Below are 18917 nucleotides of genomic sequence, written 5' to 3'. Positions count from 1 at the left end.
GCCAGCCTTTTACATGGGATAAGACCATCCCTCCACGTGGCTGTTGATTGTTGGTGTGTGTCCAAGTGGAGGGATGGTGTTATTCCATGTAACAGCCTGGCCTGGTCGGAGACGGTCAGCCCGACTGGTTCCTCCAAAACGACTGTGCCTTTGATCATGGAATATAGTTGTCATGTGACCAGTTCAGAGGCAGAATGTACACTGATATGTTCCCACGGGCAAATATTAAATCTACTTTTGCACGACATTACAAATGACCACATTCTACTCACTATTCACATTCACAAGAATCATTCATTATTGTTAGATCCTACAAATGCACAACATTTAATACCAGTGAGTTTGAGAATGTGCGTGGCTTAAAGATACTATCCTTCCCATGTAAATCATCTTGACAAACATCACACATATCTGTCCATGCAGGCTCTCAAATGGGGCAATTGCATCTTTCCACTTACGCACATACCCAACATTCCTTGGCTTGCATACTGTGCAAAGTGGACATTTTTCATTGAATTCAATTCACAGATTGTCACTTACAAAATTAATTCATTAAGAAAACGCTGCCAAGCCAAGCTTGGTCGTCAATTTTAGTTTTTTTGTTATTGTTGGTCGAATTGAAAAGAAGTTCTTACTCCATGTAAAAGCCTGGACAGATCTGTGGTGGTTTACATGACCTCTACCCGCCAATAATTGAAGTTCAAAGGGGAGGGGGTTCTTGTGTTATCGAGCCATGGTTCGTGTTTGTTGGGAGATGTTTAAGAAGTGTGAGAGATATATAGCTCAATCCCAATCGGCTTCATCACTAACACAAATCTTTCCCTTCACCATGCCGCTCTAACAACGCTGGTAAACAAACTCTGTAATCCCATAAACAAGAAAAAAACACAATAATGTTCATTTTTAACCAAACGATGTTGCTGCATGCATTGTTACTTGCATTCTCATGCCTTGTTATTGCCATAGATGATCCAAAGAAGCGTACGCACCTCTAATGTAAAAACCATGTGTCGTTGTCAAAATGATATGACTGCTATTAATTGGTAAGGGTGAGAACACCGCCCAAAACTGGTTGAAAAAAATAACGGTTGGCAACCTTTTTGTCTTGATCTTCCATTTACATAGTATTGATGTTGTGAAACTGTTGGTGAATGTTAATGATATGACACTGAATGTTCCATTGGTACATGCTCGTCTTGTGAATTTTGAACTTACCATCTGTAATACTGAAGTCATTAAAATATTAGGGGCTTGCTTTTAATGAGCTCCTGTGACTGCTTTGAATCGCATCATACCTATGACAGCTTCAAGGATAGATCTGTGAGAGTAAACACAACCCGTCGAGTCCAAAAGGTGGTGCTTACAAATCATATATATGTTGTGCAATCTACCAATTAATGCCATATTTTTATTCATCCTCCGTGTCTAATTCAAAAAGGAACATTTATACATTAAGTTTTTCCAGTTAAGTCTCGTTCATTCCTCTAAAAATGTTCGCCCTGCTAGAAAGCTCAGAAAGCAGGGGTGGCGTGTACGAGAACATGCCCAACTAGGTGGGATCCAAGCACTGGGTCAGATTTATTGAAATCTCAAACCAATCTCAGTTTCAACCAATTGGATCCAGCGCTTGGTTCCTGCCAGTTGAGCACTTGCTCGTGCATACCGTCCCAGGAGGAGGAGCTTTGCACTCCAGGGACATGTGATAATGTATGACTGGGTGCACGTGCAGGGGCTAACGAGTGCAACAGCGCCCCCTGTCAGAACAACGGACAGTGCATCAGTGAGCCCCTGGGCTACAGGTGTGAGTGTGCTGACGGATTCACGGGTGACGTTTGCGAGAAAGGTAGGTATGGCAAGCGATTCAGTTCTGTCTTGCCAGAAATGACTGTGGATCGAAGTATACTCTTCAAAAAAAGTTAAGGACCGGTCATGAAAGGTTCACAATCTTTAAAATATTTGCCAAAAATCAAGGGTTTGACAATTTGATTGAAACGTGACTTTTTTTAATTAACAAAAGGGCAGTGAGTCTTGCTCTAGGAACATTTTTTACAGGCAGTGTTACTGTGTTATACTAAACAGGCGGAAAAAGTGAGGTTTTCTTTCAAAAGGGGGCAGTTTTCAAAGTCCTATGAAATCGGTGAAGGGTATACATTTTGTCTTTCTGTGTCCCTGTTGTATGGTGATACATAATTTAAAAAATTCAGTATTATTCATCGGTGCCTGTTTTTTTAAGTGTTTGTATTCTGTGAACATGAGTTATTCTTTTGCCTCAACAATTAATGACACTCTGGTGTCATTTTTCCCCACACTCTTTCAACCTGACACAGCCAAAATAAAATGTTGGTGCCACCGGCAGTTCCAAGACACACATTGTGTCCTTCTATTCCATAAAGTACATAAGTATTCATATATAATGTTTCCTTTCGAAACCTGATATATTGTTCTGTGAAACTGTACATCGTCATTGCCAAGGGAAGCCGTATCCTGTTAAGCTTTGTGCTGTAGATTGACATAGGTGTTAATTACACTGCTATGGTTTCTGGTGGTTAGCCAAGTAATGGTCCAATGTTGGTGGTGCACATGCACTGAAGGAACATTGCAGGGTGTTTTTTTTTAACCTAACAGAAGTCATATATATTCGTTTTTTTTCTAATTTTAAAAATTGCCAAGTTTCACCCAGGTTTCTCCTTCCATATCGTGCAACTGCCATGGCAGGCATAAATCGCATTATGCCGAAATAAAGTGTGTTGATTCAATATGATTTCACAAGCTTTTTTTTTACATTTAAACAAAAAGAGAACACACCAGTAACCAGGATTGGTACATTCTTAATCAAAATTCGGACAGCTTGTCGCTGCCTTCTTCAAGATGGTAAAAACAGACCTGGGAACCAATACGATGTTGCCGTATGCTGTACGTTTTATTGTCTACAATACAATTAGAACGGTCGTTGGAAAAAAATACGATCAAAGGAGTTCCTAGACTAATTTTCTTCACAAACGCATCCGGAAGTCGACCCAGTATTTTGGATGTTCGAATGCTGCGTGGAGTGCACTCATTTTTCTGGAAAAACGCGAAGTTTCTTTAAGAATACTCCAAGTGCAAAACAGGGGTTCCCTGGTCTGTAAAAAGTAAGGAATGACGGCGCGTCATGATCATGCTTCTTTACATTGAAAGCCTCTGCATGAACTGCGTCTTTCTCCCCACAGAGTGCAGCGCCAAGGCGGACGTGGTGTTCGTGCTGGACTCGGGTCGCTATAACTCGCGCCAGGACGTGAGGAACGTCAAGCGCTTCGCCAGAGACGTGGTCAAGCGTATGGCCTTTAGACAGGGAAACTTCAAGGTGGGCAAACATGGAACAATTCTCTTCAATTTCTTTTCCTGTCAACTCTTCTGTTTAGCTGATTGTTTTTGTAACTTGTGCTGAGGAAGACGATAAGTCGAAACCGGTTCTTGTTTTTGTATTCTTGTTGCTATTTTCTGGTGAGTACGTTTTTATTGACTCACATGCGAAGCAAAAGTGAGTCTATGTACTCACCCGAGTCGTCCGTCCGGAAAACTTTAACGTTGGATATTTCTTGGACACTATTCAGTCTATCAGTACCAAATTTGGCAAGATGGTGTATGATGACAAGGCCCCAAAAAACATACATAGCATCTTGACCTTGCTTCAAGGTCAAGGTCGCAGGGGCCATAAATGTTGTCTAAAAAACAGCTATTTTTGAGTCACTTGAGAAAAAGTGACTCTATGTAATCGGTCAGTGTTAGTCTGTCCGGCCGGCCGGCCGGCCGTCCGGCCGGCCGTCCGTCCGTAGACACAACCTTAACGTTGGACTTTTCTCGGAAACTATCAAAGCGATCGGGCTCATATTTTGTTTAGTCGTGACCTCCAATGACCTCTACACTTTAACGATGGTTTCGTTGACCTTTGACCTTTTTCAAGGTCACAGGTCAGCGTCAAAGGAAAAATTAGACATTTTATATTTTCTCGGAAACTATCAAAGCGATCGGGCTCATATTTTGTTTAGTCGTGACCTCCAATGACCTCTACACTTTAACGATGGTTTCGTTGACCTTTGACCTTTTTCAAGGTCACAGGTCAGCGTCAAAGGAAAAATTAGACATTTTATATCTTTGACAAAGTTCATCGGATGTGATTGAAACTTTGTAGGATTATTCTTTACATCAAAGTATTTACATCTGTAGCCTTTTACGAACGTTATCAGAAAAACAAGGGAGATAACTAGCCTTTTCTGTTCGGCAACACACAACTTAACGTTGGGCTTTTCTCGGAAACTATAAAAGTGACCGGGCTCAAATTTTATGTGAACGTGACTCATTGTGTTGTGAATAGCAATTTCTTCCTGTCCATCTGATGCCCCATATAATATTCAGAACTGCGAAAGTGACTCGATCGAGCGTTTGCTCTTCTTGTTCCCATTTTCTCTGAAGTTTTTGAGATTGAATACCTCACCTATATATGATATATAGGGCAAAGTAAGCCCCATCTTTTGATACCAGTTTGGTTTACCTTGCTTCAAGGTTAAGGTCACAGGAGCTCTTCAAAGTTGGATTGTATACATATTTTGAAGTGACCTTGACCCTGAACTATGGAAGATAACTGTTTCAAACTTAAAAATTATGTGGGGCACATGTTATGCTTTCATCATGAGACACATTTGGTCACATATGATCAAGGTCAAGGTCACTTTGACCCTTATGAAATGTGACCAAAATAATGTAGTGAACCACTAAAAGTGACCATATCTCATGGTAGAAAGAGCCAATAAGCACCATTGTACTTCCTATGTCTTGAATTAACAGCTTTGTGTTGCATGACCTTGGATGACCTTGACCTTGGGTCAAGGTCACATGTATTTTGGTAGGAAAAATGTGTAAAGCAGTTCTTAGTGTATGATGTCATTGCTAGGTTTAGTTATTTGACCTTGACCCTGAAGGTCAAGGTCATGTAAAGGTCAAGGTCAAGCATGTGAGTCGTATGGGCTTTGCCCTTCTTGTTGTTATCTTGTTTTGTTTCAAGGTGGGCGTGGTAGATTTTGGCACCAACGCAAGGACCAGGCTCACATTCGCTGAGGGCGACAACAAGAAGACGGTCAAGTCCGTGCTTGGCAGCATCAGGTAGGTTGCTGGGCCGAGGTGCACGACAAAGTAACCAGCCGGGTGGGAGCCAGAATTGGTCGAAATTGAGATTTGTTGTGATTTCAAAAAATCAGACCCTGCTGTTTGTTCTCATCAGGTTGGGGGGCACACACTTGGTGCACCTCAGTCTTGGTCCTTGCAGGGCTGCTGGATCGAGGTGCACGAGAAAGTTACCAACCGGGTGGGAGCCAGCCGCAGTGTTTGACTAGGCCACACACAAAAAATAGTCTGTTTACGGTATCCCGACCGACCCTATTTTTTCGCGCGACCCTAGACTTTTTTGGGGCATTTGGGGGGGGGGGGGGGGGGGGGGAAATAAAAAATATATATAATAAATAAAAAATAAATAAAAAATTAAATCTTTGTTTTTTGGCAAAATAACTTAAAAATATGTTTTTTTGGAAAAAGAATATAAAATAAAAATCCTGACCTACCGACGCTATTTTTTTGGCCTATGTTACCGTAAACAGACTTTTTTTTGGGGGGCCGTAGTTAAAATTGAGATTTGTTGTGATTTCAACGAATCAGACCCTGCTGTTTGTTCTTATCGGGTTGGGGGGCACGCACTTGGTGCACCTCAGTCTTGGTCCTTACTGCAAGGCACAAGTCCTGGTTGTAAGCTTAACAGCAATTATACCAGCCAGAAATGTGTCATGATTCAGAGTTTCAGAGTACGTGTTCCTGTTGCATGTATAAGATAATTTTGCTAGTGCATATGTCGCTGAACCCTTTGATGTAAATCAACCATATTATTTACAAATTTGATTGACACTGGACTCAATTTTGATTAATATAATGCGCATATATTGATACCTGACTTAAGTTTGACTAATATAGTGTGCGTATATTGATACTCAAGTTTGATTGATATATTGTGTGATATATGAACCACACTCTTCCATCCATTGTTTAATTGTATGGACAATAAATTATCTTATGTCTTATGTCACTCATCCAGAGAAAAAGTCATGTGAGCGCCACTGATATCATGGGATGTATTGCAGGCCACGTCATTTTGATTAATATATTGCGCATATATTGATACCTGAATCAAGCTTGACTAATATATTGTGCGTATATTGATACTCAAGTTTGACTGATATATTGTGTGTCACTCGTCCACAGAAAAAGTCATGTGAGTGCCACTGATATCATGGGGTGTATTGCAGGCCACGAAAGGAGGACCCAGAGCCCTACAACGCCATTCGCCGTGTGGAGGCTGACATCATCAACAGACTGGGGGACAGGGAGGACGTGCCCAACTACATGATCCTCGTCACCACCGCCATGGGAGGCAGGCCCACTGTTGAAGCCATCAACGACCTCAAGGGACTTGGCACCAAGGTCATCGGTGTAGGTCAGTAGCAGCTGCAGTGTTTTTTGTCAAAAAGTCTTTGCATTTCTTCTTCTTCTTGCCCACGTGCCTCTGTTTACCTTTGAAATACACCAAGTTCTTTTAAAAAGACAAACCTAGCTATGCCACACACCAGTCGCTATCGAAAAAGACAACCAGTGCACTGAGCCACTTATTTTCAAATATGATATGAAACTGGGCCTTTTGGTGTATAAAAGACAGAAACTTTGACCCCTGGTTGGTTTATTGACGTAACCATATCTCAAACAGGAAACTTCCAATTTTGGCAGATTTTGCACGGTAATTTCTGTGTGGATTCATAAATCACGTGAAAGGAGTATTATTGCAATTGTAGGAATTTCCCCTTAATAAGGTTTCTTGCTGGACAATCAGTACTGCTCGATCTTCAAAAGGTGTTGTGTTCACTGTTGTATGTGTACAGTGGAATCCCCCCCCCCCCCCTCCTCCCCCCGACCCTTCGGGACCTCCAAAAATCTGAGAAAACAGGGTCTTAAAAAGGAGGAAGTCTTAAAATGGGGGATAAATTGACAGAGGCTATGAACAATAAATCTGAGAAAACAAGGTCTTAAAAAGGAGGAAGTCTTAAAATGGGGGGTAAATTGACAGAGGTTATGAACAATAAATGTGAGAAAACAAGGTCTTAAAAAGGAGGAAGTCTTAAAATGGGGGGTAAATTGACAGAGGTTATGAACAATAAATGTGAGAAAACAAGGTCTTAAAAAGGAGGAAGTCTTAAAATGGGGGGTAAGTTGACAGAGGTTATGAACAATAAATCTGAGAAAACAAGGTCTTAAAAAGGAGGAAGTCTTAAAATGGGGGGTAAATTGACAGAGGTTATGAACAATAAATCTGAGAAAACAAGGTCTTAAAAAGGAGGAAGTCTTAAAATGGGGGGTAAATTGACAGAGGTTATGAACAATAAATGTGAGAAAACAAGGTCTTAAAAAGGAGGAAGTCTTAAAATGGGGAGTAAATTGACAGAGGTTATGAACAGAGAATCTGAGAAAACAAGGTCTTAAAAAGGAGGAAGTCTTAAAATGGGGGGTAAATTGACAGAGGTTATGAACAGAGAATCTGAGAAAACAAGGTCTTAAAAAGGAGGAAGTCTTAAAATGGGGGGTAAATTGACAGAGGTTATGAACGGAGAATCTGAGAAAACAAGGTCTTAAAAAAGGAGGAAGTCTTAAAATGGGGGTAATTTTACAGAGGTTATGAACAGAAAGTGTGAAAAAGCAAGGTCTTAAAAGGGAGGAAGTCTTAAAATGGGGGGTAAATTGACAGAGGTTATGAACAATAAATGTGAGAAAACAAGGTCTTAAAAAGGAGGAAGTCTTAAAATGGGGGGTAAATTGACAGAGGTTATGAACAGAGAATGTGAGAAAACAAGGTCTTGAAAGGGCGAGAGTCTTGAATGGGGGAGTCATAAGGGGGTTCCACTGTACCCACGACCTACAAGGTTGACTGTCAGTAGATGCTAATCGTTGGTGTGTTGCACGTGCAGGAGTGGGCTTGACGGGCTCTGACCAGCGACTGATGGAGGCAGCCGTGTCACAACCCACACAGGACATGATGTTCACTGTCAGCGACACAGCGGACCTCGACGCTTTGGCTGAAGACTTCGTCGACTTTGTCTGTAACGGTAGGTGTCATTTTGGCCAAATTGAGAAGAATTTTCATTTGTGTGAAGGAAACCAAGAGTGAAAAAAAATATGCTCAGAAAAAGTCAGTTCTTAAAAATATTTATTTTTTTCACTCTCTTGGTTTCCTTCACACAAATGAAAATTCTTCTCAATTGACCGTAGTGTATTTCTCTTATCTTAGTGTAGATTTTATTTCTGTGCTTGCACCAGAATTTTAAGTTTCGACTTGTAACTTCCCTTAGAATAATTTTTCTTACTATGACCCTGGATTATATGTACATATATTTTTGGTTTAATCTTATCTTACTTTAACTTATCATAGCTAGCTTAGCATACTTTACCTTACCTAATCTACCTAACGTTTGTGGTTGCATGTCCGTTGTTACTTTTGATCAAGTGAGATCATCTCTTATTATCAGCTTTTGACGGCTAGTGTAACGGGGATAAACAACTTAGTGAGATGCACTGATGCTGGCCATAGGTGCTCTATTTTCTCTCTCCTTTTTACATTTAGTCAAGTTTTGACTAAATGTTTTAACATAGAGGGGGAATCGAGACGAGGGTCGTGGTGTATGTGTGTGTGTCTGTCTGTCTGTCTGTCTGTGCGTGTGTGTGTGTGTAGAGCGATTCAGACCAAACTACTAAACCGATCTTTATGACATTTGACATGTGAGTTCCTGGGAATGATATCCCCGGACGTTTTTTTCTTTTTTTCGATAAATACCTTTGATGACGTCATATCCGGCTTTTTGTAAAAGTTGAGGCGGCACTGTCACACCCTCATTTTTCAATCAAATTGATTGAAATTTTTGTAAAGCAATCTTCGACGAAGGCCGGACTTCGGTATTGCATTTCAGCTTGGTGGCTTAAAAATGAATTAATGACTTTGGTCATTAAAAGTCGGAAAATTGTAATAATTTTTTTTTGTTTTTGTATAAAACAATCCAAATTTACGTTAATCTTATTCTACATCATTTCCTGATTCCAAAAACATATAAATATGTTATATTTGGATTAAAACCAAGCTCTGAAAATTAAAAATATAAAAACTATGATCAAAATTAAATTTCCAAAATCGATTTAAAAACAATTTCATCTTATTCCTTGTCGGTTCCTGATTCCAAAAACATATAGATATGATATGTTTGGATTAAAAAGACGCTCAGAAAGTTAAAACGAAGAGAGGTACAGAAAAGCGTGCTATGCAGCACAGCGAAACCACTACCGCGCTGAACAAGCTCGTCAGTTTCACTGCGTTTTGCACAAGCGGCGGACTACGGTCATTGTGAAAAAATGCAGTGCGTTCAGTTTCATTCTGCGAGTTCCACAGCTTGACTAAATGTAGTAATTTTGCCTTACGCGACTTGTTTTTTTTAATGTGGTTGTATTTCTGGACCCAATTTTCAACGTCCAGATGTATTTCTTGACCCAAACTTCATCCTCCAGATGTATTTCTTGACCCAAACTTCAACCTCCAGATGTATTTCTTGACCCAAACTTCATCCTCCAGATGTATTTCTTGACCCAAACTTCATCCTCCAGATGTATTTCTTGACCCAAACTTCATCCTCCAGATGTATTTCTTGACCCAAACTTCAACCTCCAGATGTATTTCTTGACCCAAACTTCATCCTCCAGATGTATTTCTTGACCCAAACTTCATCCTCCAGATGTATTTCTTGACCCAAACTTCATCCTCCAGATGTATTTCTTGAACCAATTTTCAACGTCCTGAAACATGTTAGCCCAGTCAGGGACCTATATTTAGAGGTCTATGGCCCAGTGGAGTCTATCACTGATCCTCGACAGTACAGCATCTTGTCCTAAGTGGCCGATGTTATCATGCACCTCTTGGTACGTTTTCAGAGAAGAACATGTGTGCTGAGAACCCGTGTCGGAACGGCGGCTACTGTGTGAATGGTGCCAAGGACTACATGTGTCAGTGTCGCCCGGGATATGCTGGCAAGAACTGCGAAAGAAGTGAGTCATTATTTCAAATACTAGCAGTGAGGGCCCGTCTTTGTTAGCTAACTCATTTGTTCAATTATCATTGCAGAAATCAGATGAAGAGGGGAAAAAAACAGAGAAAAAAACACGAAAAATTCGAGTTTGTTGTACAAAGAATTATTTTACTTGTGGTGAATCGCTTATCCAATAGACATACACTGAAGGCGAAACCCGTAATAATTATGTGACAGGGTGATGGTGTAGTCTCCTTTCACAGTGGCTCTGCACTGACAGAGTTGTCTGCTGGACTTGGCGGCTTGAGCGTAGGCTATTCATAGGAGCTCAACTGATTGTAGAGAACTGTTTGTGATGTGCTCTTGTCTCCTTATATGCTCTTTGGAACCCACAGCGGTTTTTATATGGCTATTAGTTTAGCTCTAAAATCTCAATCCTGTTTGACTGCCTTTGCCTCCAAAGGTGATTCTTGTGCTTCAGGCACAGGGTTACATTTAGACATTGAGTGCATCAGCATATAGGTAGTTTGTGGCCAGAACCAAAAACAGCTAGACGTCATAGTTCATTTTCTTTCACTTTAGTACCAAATTGCAGAAAAAGCACATAAGCCGTAGACTTTGTATGTGTGATAAACAGCAGCTGTGTCTACGATGCGTGACCTACTTTTATTAATGTGTTGTGTTTCCCGTGCAGCCTGCTCTGACCGTGCTGACGTGGCCTTTGTGGTAGACATGAGTGGCAGCGTTGGATTTGACGGCTCACAGAGGGTACGTTAACTGCAGATGTTCTGATTCCACCCTTCCACTCTTCTTGCATGTGTAAACAGGTTCGAAAAACGAACAGGAAACAAAATCGATTACTCTTGAGCCTTTTGTGACCAGGTTCCAAAAAGATGGAAATTTAATCAGACTCTCTGGACTATCATTCATGGACACAAAGACATACACATCTGTCTCCCCATCCGTCCACAACAAACAACAGAAGCAGAAAACTACCGGCATGGCATTTTTTTGCTCTCCTGTGTCTCTCTTCTCTCCTCCTCTCCGCCGACCCAACCAAAGCCGGGTGGCCACAAGCCACAGTACAAAGTGTAAAATGAACTACATCTTCTCGTCAGTGGAGCCCACTACAAAAACACGTCCTCTTTCTCTCCCGTGTCTCGCAAAAGTTATATTTTACTCTCTAGCATGTACAAATCAGTTTTACACAGTGTGTACAAGTGTACAAAGGCAGTTTATCTGCCGAAATATTGATCAAAACAAGCACCTAACCTGGTAACTGGTGTGTCTTCTTTTTATTTAAGTGTGTACAAGTTTCAGATTAGGTGCTCGCAAGTACTTCTACAGATAACTTCGATCTTATAGCTACAGAATGCTAGTTTCCATCCCTTACCATGAGAAAAATGTTCTTGACAAAGTCACACATGCAAACTCCTTGTCTTTGTCCACCCACAGGTGAAGGAGTTCCTGCACTACATGGTGGAGAACTTCAACATCGGCCCTGATGGCACGCAGGTGGGCGTGGCCACATTCAGCACCAACGCTCGTGCTCAGTTCTACCTGGGCCAGCACAACGACAAGCGTGAGTTGCAGAACGCCATCTCCAGTATCTCCTACGAGTACGGCAACACCAACACCGCTGCTGGCCTCAAGTTGATAAGGTCTGGCATGTTCGCTGAGCGCCGTGGCAACCGACCTGACGTTCCTGACTATGGTAAGAACTAAGGACCTTTTTGGTTTGTTTGGAGCAGTACCTGTAGCTTTAAAAGGGAAAACCTTTCTCTAACCTCTCCCTCCGCTGCAAGCTGTACGGAGGAAAGAAAGACCTGGAGAAGACGGCATCATTCGTCTCGCTGTCCGGGCTGACAATATTGACAAGAAGAAGAAGAAAAGGGTGAACTATATTTAATGGCAGCGTTTTCAGAAAGTAATACTGTAACCATGATCCCGTAGAATACTTCTGATTTGCAGCCATCGTGATTGCAGAAGACCTCTGTTTGTCTCAGCTAGCCTTATCCTGGATGACCTCTGTTTCAGTCACTCAGAACCGAGGCAATGTCTGTTTCAGCTACCAAAATCACAAATGACCTGCGATTGTTTTATATTTTGATTATGATCACCGATAGCCTTTGTTTGTCTATTGATCTAGTGACCCTAAAGCCCTTTGTTTGTTTCAGCCATCCTAATTAGCAATGATATCCTTTTCAACCATACTGATCACAGATTAGACGACCTCTGTTTCAGCTATTGAGCTTATATGTATCACAGAGGGTTTGTGATTGTTTCAGCTATATTCATAACAGGTAGCCACGTTTTTAGCCATCCTGATCACAGATATGACGACCTTTGTTTCAGCTGACCATCATACTTCACATGTGACTTTTCTGTTGTAGCTACATGTATATCGTGATCACAGACGTCCATTGTACATAACATGATACTTTTCTGTTGTAGCTATCCTGATCACAGACGGCCTGTCCAACGTGAATGCGGAGCAGACGGTGATGGAGGCAGAGCTGGCGAGGAAGCAAGGCATCCACATCTTCGCTGTGGGCGTGGGGATCACGGACAGCTGGGAGCTGAAGGCCATCGCCAGCAAGCCGTCTGACAAGAACACCTACATGATCCAGCAGTACTCAGACCTCTGGAACATCTCCGACAAGCTCATTGACGCCGCCTGCAAAGGTAAGGCTTTCTCATTTTAAACGCAAAACAGTGACCCCCCTCCCCCCCCCCCTTTTTTTATCTTTTTTTTTATGACAATGGCTGTGAAATCTCCATCTGGCTACATCAGGACTCCAAAAATCTGAGAAAATCTGGGAATAAAAAGGAGGTAGTCTTAGAGCGGAGGTAAATTCACAGAGCTTTTGAACAGAAAATGTGGAATTGCAAGGTATATTAAAGGGGGGAGGTCTTAAAAGGGGGGGGGGGAGAGAGGGGGTGTATTCAGTGGGGCATTCACTTTACAAAATGGACCAGTACGAAATGAACATATTTGGCCATATAAGAGACATATAAGAAACCTATAAGTTTCTTATAAGAAACATATAAGTTTCATATATGACAAGTAAAAAGCTGTGTATGTCAGTTATAGGAATAGGTTTCTTATAAGTCTCTTATATGAAAAAGACCCCAATTCATATATGAATCATATATGAGAACCTGCACTTCCCGAAACCTATAGTTTTTGGCTCACGTAAGTGTAGCCTATGCGATGATAAACTTTGTCTGTCTGTGCGTGCGTGCGTGCGTGTGTGTGTGATAGAAACTTTAACATTTCCGAGTCTATGGATAAAGCTCGCATAAGAATATTACGTCTCGGTCAAAAGTGTTTGACGTGTGTGATAGAAACTATTTGAAGACGTCACATTATGACGTAAGAGGGTTAGACGTCACGGAAAGGAATTACTGAAAGTCTCCGTCATTGTTATTGTGAGCGGGCCGAGACTAATTGGCAGATCCAGGGTCTCGCTTTCTTGCACAGTTTCACCTATGCTTACTGTGTGTGTGTGTGTGTGTGTGTGTGTGTGTGTGTGTGTGTGTGTGTGTGTGTGTGTGTGTGTGTGTGTGACGGAGTGATTGAGTTTGTGTTACTGTTTGTCGATTTCTTACGTGAGCCTTGATGGCTTCGCCTCTTGTCTTATATGTTTCTTATATGAATCAGAATTTAGGACTTAGAAAATGTTTGGATCATGCTGAATAACTGGTAATACTAGCTGGCTTTCATAAATGTTTCATATATGAACAGGAAGTTGATGGTTTGCCCTGAGCATTATCTCCCCCTGATAGAACGGCCATGTTGGATGGAATTCAAACTTCTTTGTGACAGCAGCTCTGTAAATGTTAAGCAGAAAATCAGTGAAAGAGCAGGACTTAAATGCAGAATTCTTACAGAAATGATTTGACTTGATGTATGAACATGTGAAGAGAATGTTTATATCATGCTGATGTTTTTGGGTCAACAGCTTTGTGTTTTTATTGAAAATCCAATTTCCCTCCATTACTGTATTGTTTTTTGCTCTAGTTCGATCTGGTTCTGCCTGCATGGTGATCAGTGATCTAGAGATCTGGGTGGGTTTTTTCCTCAAACTGAACAATATATAAACAATATCAGTAAAGATATATCCAGATAAGGTATTTTTCTGTTGGATTCATTATAATTCAAAGTCAAGACAGTTTAGTTGGGTTAAGCAGGTCATTGTTGCTGTTATTTCCCTTGTAAACACAATTGTAGGTCATGGTCGTGTGTCTAGTATAAGACCTGTAAGTGTCATATAAGAGGCATAATAAGGAAAATGTAGGTTTCATATAAGATTCCTTTAAGTTTTATATATGAACATTTCATATAAGAGACCTATAGGTTTCATATATAAGAGAATATAAGGTTCATATACTACAATATCATATATTTTGGACTGAAATTTACTAGATGAGCGATGTAGTACTACAGCCAGCTGTCTGACATGGTAACCTTCATGATCAACCAGTACTCTGACCTCTGGAACATCTATGCTTACAGAAACAAGTCTCAAAAATGAAATATCAACCAGTAGGTGTGAGGGGTTGGCGATTCCTTTTCCGACATTTTCAGAATGTTACCGATAAAATAGCAATAATTAACAGTTAATGCAATTCGAATGTAAAGCATATCATATTTGTTTAACTCATGCATCATCAAGAACTCAAGAAAATACCTATGCATTGTGAAATTCTGTTGATATTTCCGTTTACTCTAAGGATTTGAATCATTTTTAAATTGTGCAGATGAAAGTGTGTGCGCCGGAGATCCTTGTGAGAATGGAGGCACGTGCATCCCGGGTGTGAACATGTACACGTGTGAGTGTAGGCTGGGATACATCGGAAAACGCTGTGAACAGGGTATGTACATCTCTCTCTTTCTCTCTCTCTCTCTCTCTCTCTCTCTCTCTGTCTGTCTGTATGTCTCGTCTCTCTCTCTCTCTCTCTCTCTCTCTCTCTCTCTCTGTCTGTCTTCTCTCTCTCTCTCTCTCTCTCTCTCTCTCTCTCTGTCTCGTCTCTCTCCGTCTTTCTCTCTGTCTCGTCTCTCTCTTTGTGACTCGTCTCTCTGTCTGTCTTGTCTCTCTCTCTCTCTCTCTCTCTCTCTCTCTCTCTCTCTCTCTCTCTCGCTTTGCTGTTAAACCTCTACTTTGCAGCCATCAATCACATTGATTGGATGATCAGTCAATCATTTTACTTGGCCCAGATTTCTATTTTCTTACGGCACACTGACTGCTGAAAGGCTTTTTGATTGCTGTATTTGCTGCTTCCGAGCGTGGCCACATATTTGTCCTGGTTCTGAACACCAGGCTTACATTTAGAGTGCTACCTGCGATGAGAGGACATCTCCTAAAAAAGGACACCTGTTTGTCATCTATCATCAGCATTATCATCATCATCCACCCGATGCATACACATCATCATCATCATCATCATCATCATCATCATCATCAGTCCCCTGACTGGGACGTGAGGGCTGAGGAGGCAGAGACCCTGACCCAGGCTGTTCTGTTGGGGACAGGAGGAAAGGGAAGCTCATCTGCCTCCATTCTTTACCGTTGTCAGACCAGCTCTTCGATCCGTTGTCTTTCACATCTGCGTCCTCCTTCGACAGTGCCTTGTAGGATGGTTTTGGCGGAGGGTGTCATGCCTTGGGAACTGTCCTGACCAAATCATACCTGTCATGACAGACCACCTGCAATGAAGGGACACTTGGCTGGGCCCAAGAGTGTCCTTTCATCACAAGTACCACTGTACATGTACTATTATTGATCTCTTGCTGTGTGCAGACTGCCAGGAGACAAAGGACATCGTCTTCGTGCTGGACTCCAGTACCAGTGTGGGCAGTGACAACTTCCAGACCATGCTAGACTACCTCAAGTCTGTGGTCATGACGCTCAGTGTGGGCGGCCGCGACCACCGATTCTCCCTCATCACCTTTGGCACGGAAGTCAGGACAATCTTCTCCTTCAGCCGATACAACGACGCCGAGAGAGTCGTTGGCGCCATCACCACCACCAGGTCAGTTCTTCTTCTTCTGCGTTCATAGGCTGAAACTCCCAAATACACTCGTGTTTTTTGCATGAGTGCGTTTGTACGTGTATATATGACCGTTTTTTCCCCGCCATTAAGGCAACCATACGCCGCTTTCGGGGGAAATGAGGTCAGTTATGTAAAGTCTCTTTGGTGCAACCTTTGTACATGTACTTTAGGGACCATAAGGCACAGGCTTTTCCCTCAACTTTGACCCCTGTGCCCTATTGACTGGTATCTTGTACTTGTATACTTCTGCGATGCTTGAGGTTGTTGGTTTTTTGAAACCTGTTTGGTGTTCTTGATAAACAAAAAAAATCAAAAAAGAAGCTGCTGTGCGTATAGGCTTAGCAAAGGCAGCTTGGGTTATAGATGTTTTCGGTCCCCTTCTAATCTGAATCGCTTTGTGTAGGACTAAAGAAGAGTACAACTTTACCCACATTACTTTATACAAAGAAAGATTACAGTCATTCGATCTGTAATGATACATAAGTTTTTGTTACCATGACCTTGGCACAGTTTCCTGGGACCATACATGCTCCACTGGCCGTGTGCTTTCTGTTTGAACATTACTTGATATCAATACAGCAGTCAGGGTATCTATCATATGTATCACTTGACGTTGGTTCTGCTGTTTGCCCCAAGCATCGCATACCGCAAAATAAATAGACTCATGCTGAGCGAACGAGAAGAAGAATTAAGACTCCTGCTGCTTTTTCTGACAGTTTAAACCACCTTGCTCATTTTTGCATGTTTAGAAAAGACCTGTACATCCAGTAACAGGAAGGGAAATCAGAGCCGGTGATCAATACTCATTCACAGATAAATTGGACTGTTCGTCTCCACCATGTGGAGGTACACTACGCAGGCAGGCAGTCTGCAAGAGGTTCAGTATTTGCTGATGATGATGGTGATTCATGTCCTACAGGCCGTAGTTTTTGTGCCTATTAAGGAGTCAGACTATATGTTATTGGATTCGTTAGCCTTCAACAACAAAATTGTCATAAATCGACTCAGCTCGAAAGTGGCCAGAACCAAGCAAGGCCCGCAGGTGCATCCCCCGAAGGAATGATCTTTCTTTCTTTATTTGGTGTTTAACGTCGTTTTCAACCACGAAGGTTATATCGCGACGGGGGAAGGGGGGAGATGGGATAGAGCCACTTGTCAATTGTTTCTTGTTCACAAAAGCACTAATCAAAAATTTGCTCCAGGGGCTTGCAACGTAGTACAATATATTACCTTTCTGGGAGAATGCAAGTTTCCAGTACAAAGGACTTAACATTTCTTACATACTGCTTGACTAAAATCTTTACAAAAATTTACTACATTCTATACAAGAAACACTTAACAAGGGTAAAAGGAGAAACAGAATCCGTTAGTCGCCTCTTACGACATGCTGGGGAGCATCGGGTAAATTCTTTCTCGTCCCAACCAATATGGGACTCCCTCTAACCCGCGGGGGGTCAGAGGAATGATAAAAACATGGTTAAGAAATAGGTATAAAAACTAATAAAATGGGATTGTAGTTGGATAGCTTAATTCACAGTATTTGCTCACTCTGGACCTTGTCTTTATACACCCAGGTACAACCCAGGATCTACCAACACAGCGGGTGGCTTGCGAATGGCCAGGGGGGTGTTCAGCCGTGAGTTTGGCGATAGGCGGTCAGCAGACAATGTGGTCATTCTCATCACGGATGGTGAGTCCAACATCAACTCGGAGGACACCATTCCGGCTGCCAGCGAGCTGAAGGAGGACGGTGTAACGGTCATCGTCATCGGTGTCGGTCTGACCAACGCCGACGAGGTCAACGCCATCGCCTCTACACAACGTGACGTCTTCCAGGTGCCAACGTTCGACAACCTCGAGGACACCAAGGCAGACGTTGTGTCGGTGAGTTGTAAGAATAATTAAGCTTGTGATTTTAAAATGTAAAGACTCAGCTTTTATTAAAGCTGCTTTTAAATCGGCGCAACACAGAGGTACTGGCTTGCATGTTGTCGATGACTCGTTAGCTAGCCGCACTTGCTGGGCCGGATTTCTTTCTTTTCTTTATTTGGTGTTTAATGCCGTTTTCAACCACAAAGGTTATATCGCGACGGGGAAAGGGGGGGGGGGGGGGGGGGGGGGAGATGGGATAGAGCCACTTGTTAATTGTTTCTTGTTCACAAAAGCACTAATCAAAAAATTGCTCCAGGGGCTTGCAACGTAGTACAATATATTACCTTACTGGGAGAATGCAAGTTGCTGTGGCCACATTAGGAAAGAAGTTCATAAGTAACTTGCATGCAAATACTCAGAGAGGCTGTCAGATGATTTAGTTTGCCGAAAGTGTGATACAAATTTTAATGTGGAGTCGATACTCGTACTGTAATCTGTGTTACAAAGACTTTCAGTTGTAGGCAGTGAAGAAATGTATCATTCTCCAGGAGTTTTGTTGTTGTTGCTTGATTTAATGCTACGATTTTATGAACAGTAATACTACTATATTTTGTTCTTGTGTAGCATTTGGCCAGTCCTCACAGCAATTACATATTCTACCTCAAAATTGTTAAGACCCCCTCCCCGATTAAAAACTCCCCTCCTTATAAGACCCTGTTTTCTCGGATTTTCTGTTCATCCCCTCTGTAAATTCACCCCTGTTTAAAGACCCCCTCCTGTTTAAGACCTGATTTTTGTCAGATTGTTGATGGTCTTGAAGGGAGAGTTCTGCTGTAATATATATTTGACTTT

General features: G+C 41.8%; 1 protein-coding gene across 1 annotated transcript in view; it reads left to right on the top strand.

Moving 5' to 3' along the window:
- Window positions 1-18917, top strand: part of LOC138960437 (uncharacterized) — a 220068-nt gene that overhangs the window by 200050 nt on the left and 1101 nt on the right. The window contains exons 87-98 of the mRNA XM_070332349.1: window positions 1730-1843; window positions 3210-3343; window positions 5042-5139; window positions 6330-6517; window positions 8037-8174; window positions 10042-10155; window positions 10831-10904; window positions 11592-11850; window positions 12591-12821; window positions 14901-15014; window positions 15941-16172; window positions 17768-18077. Coding sequence (XP_070188450.1) covers window positions 1730-1843; window positions 3210-3343; window positions 5042-5139; window positions 6330-6517; window positions 8037-8174; window positions 10042-10155; window positions 10831-10904; window positions 11592-11850; window positions 12591-12821; window positions 14901-15014; window positions 15941-16172; window positions 17768-18077 — 2006 coding nt within the window. The remainder of the gene's footprint in view (window positions 1-1729; window positions 1844-3209; window positions 3344-5041; window positions 5140-6329; window positions 6518-8036; window positions 8175-10041; window positions 10156-10830; window positions 10905-11591; window positions 11851-12590; window positions 12822-14900; window positions 15015-15940; window positions 16173-17767; window positions 18078-18917) is intronic.

The sequence above is a fragment of the Littorina saxatilis genome, linkage group LG2, assembly GCF_037325665.1.
Source record: "Littorina saxatilis isolate snail1 linkage group LG2, US_GU_Lsax_2.0, whole genome shotgun sequence".
NCBI lineage: Eukaryota > Metazoa > Mollusca > Gastropoda > Littorinimorpha > Littorinidae > Littorina > Littorina saxatilis.
This window is presented reverse-complemented; position numbering and strand designations above follow the sequence as displayed.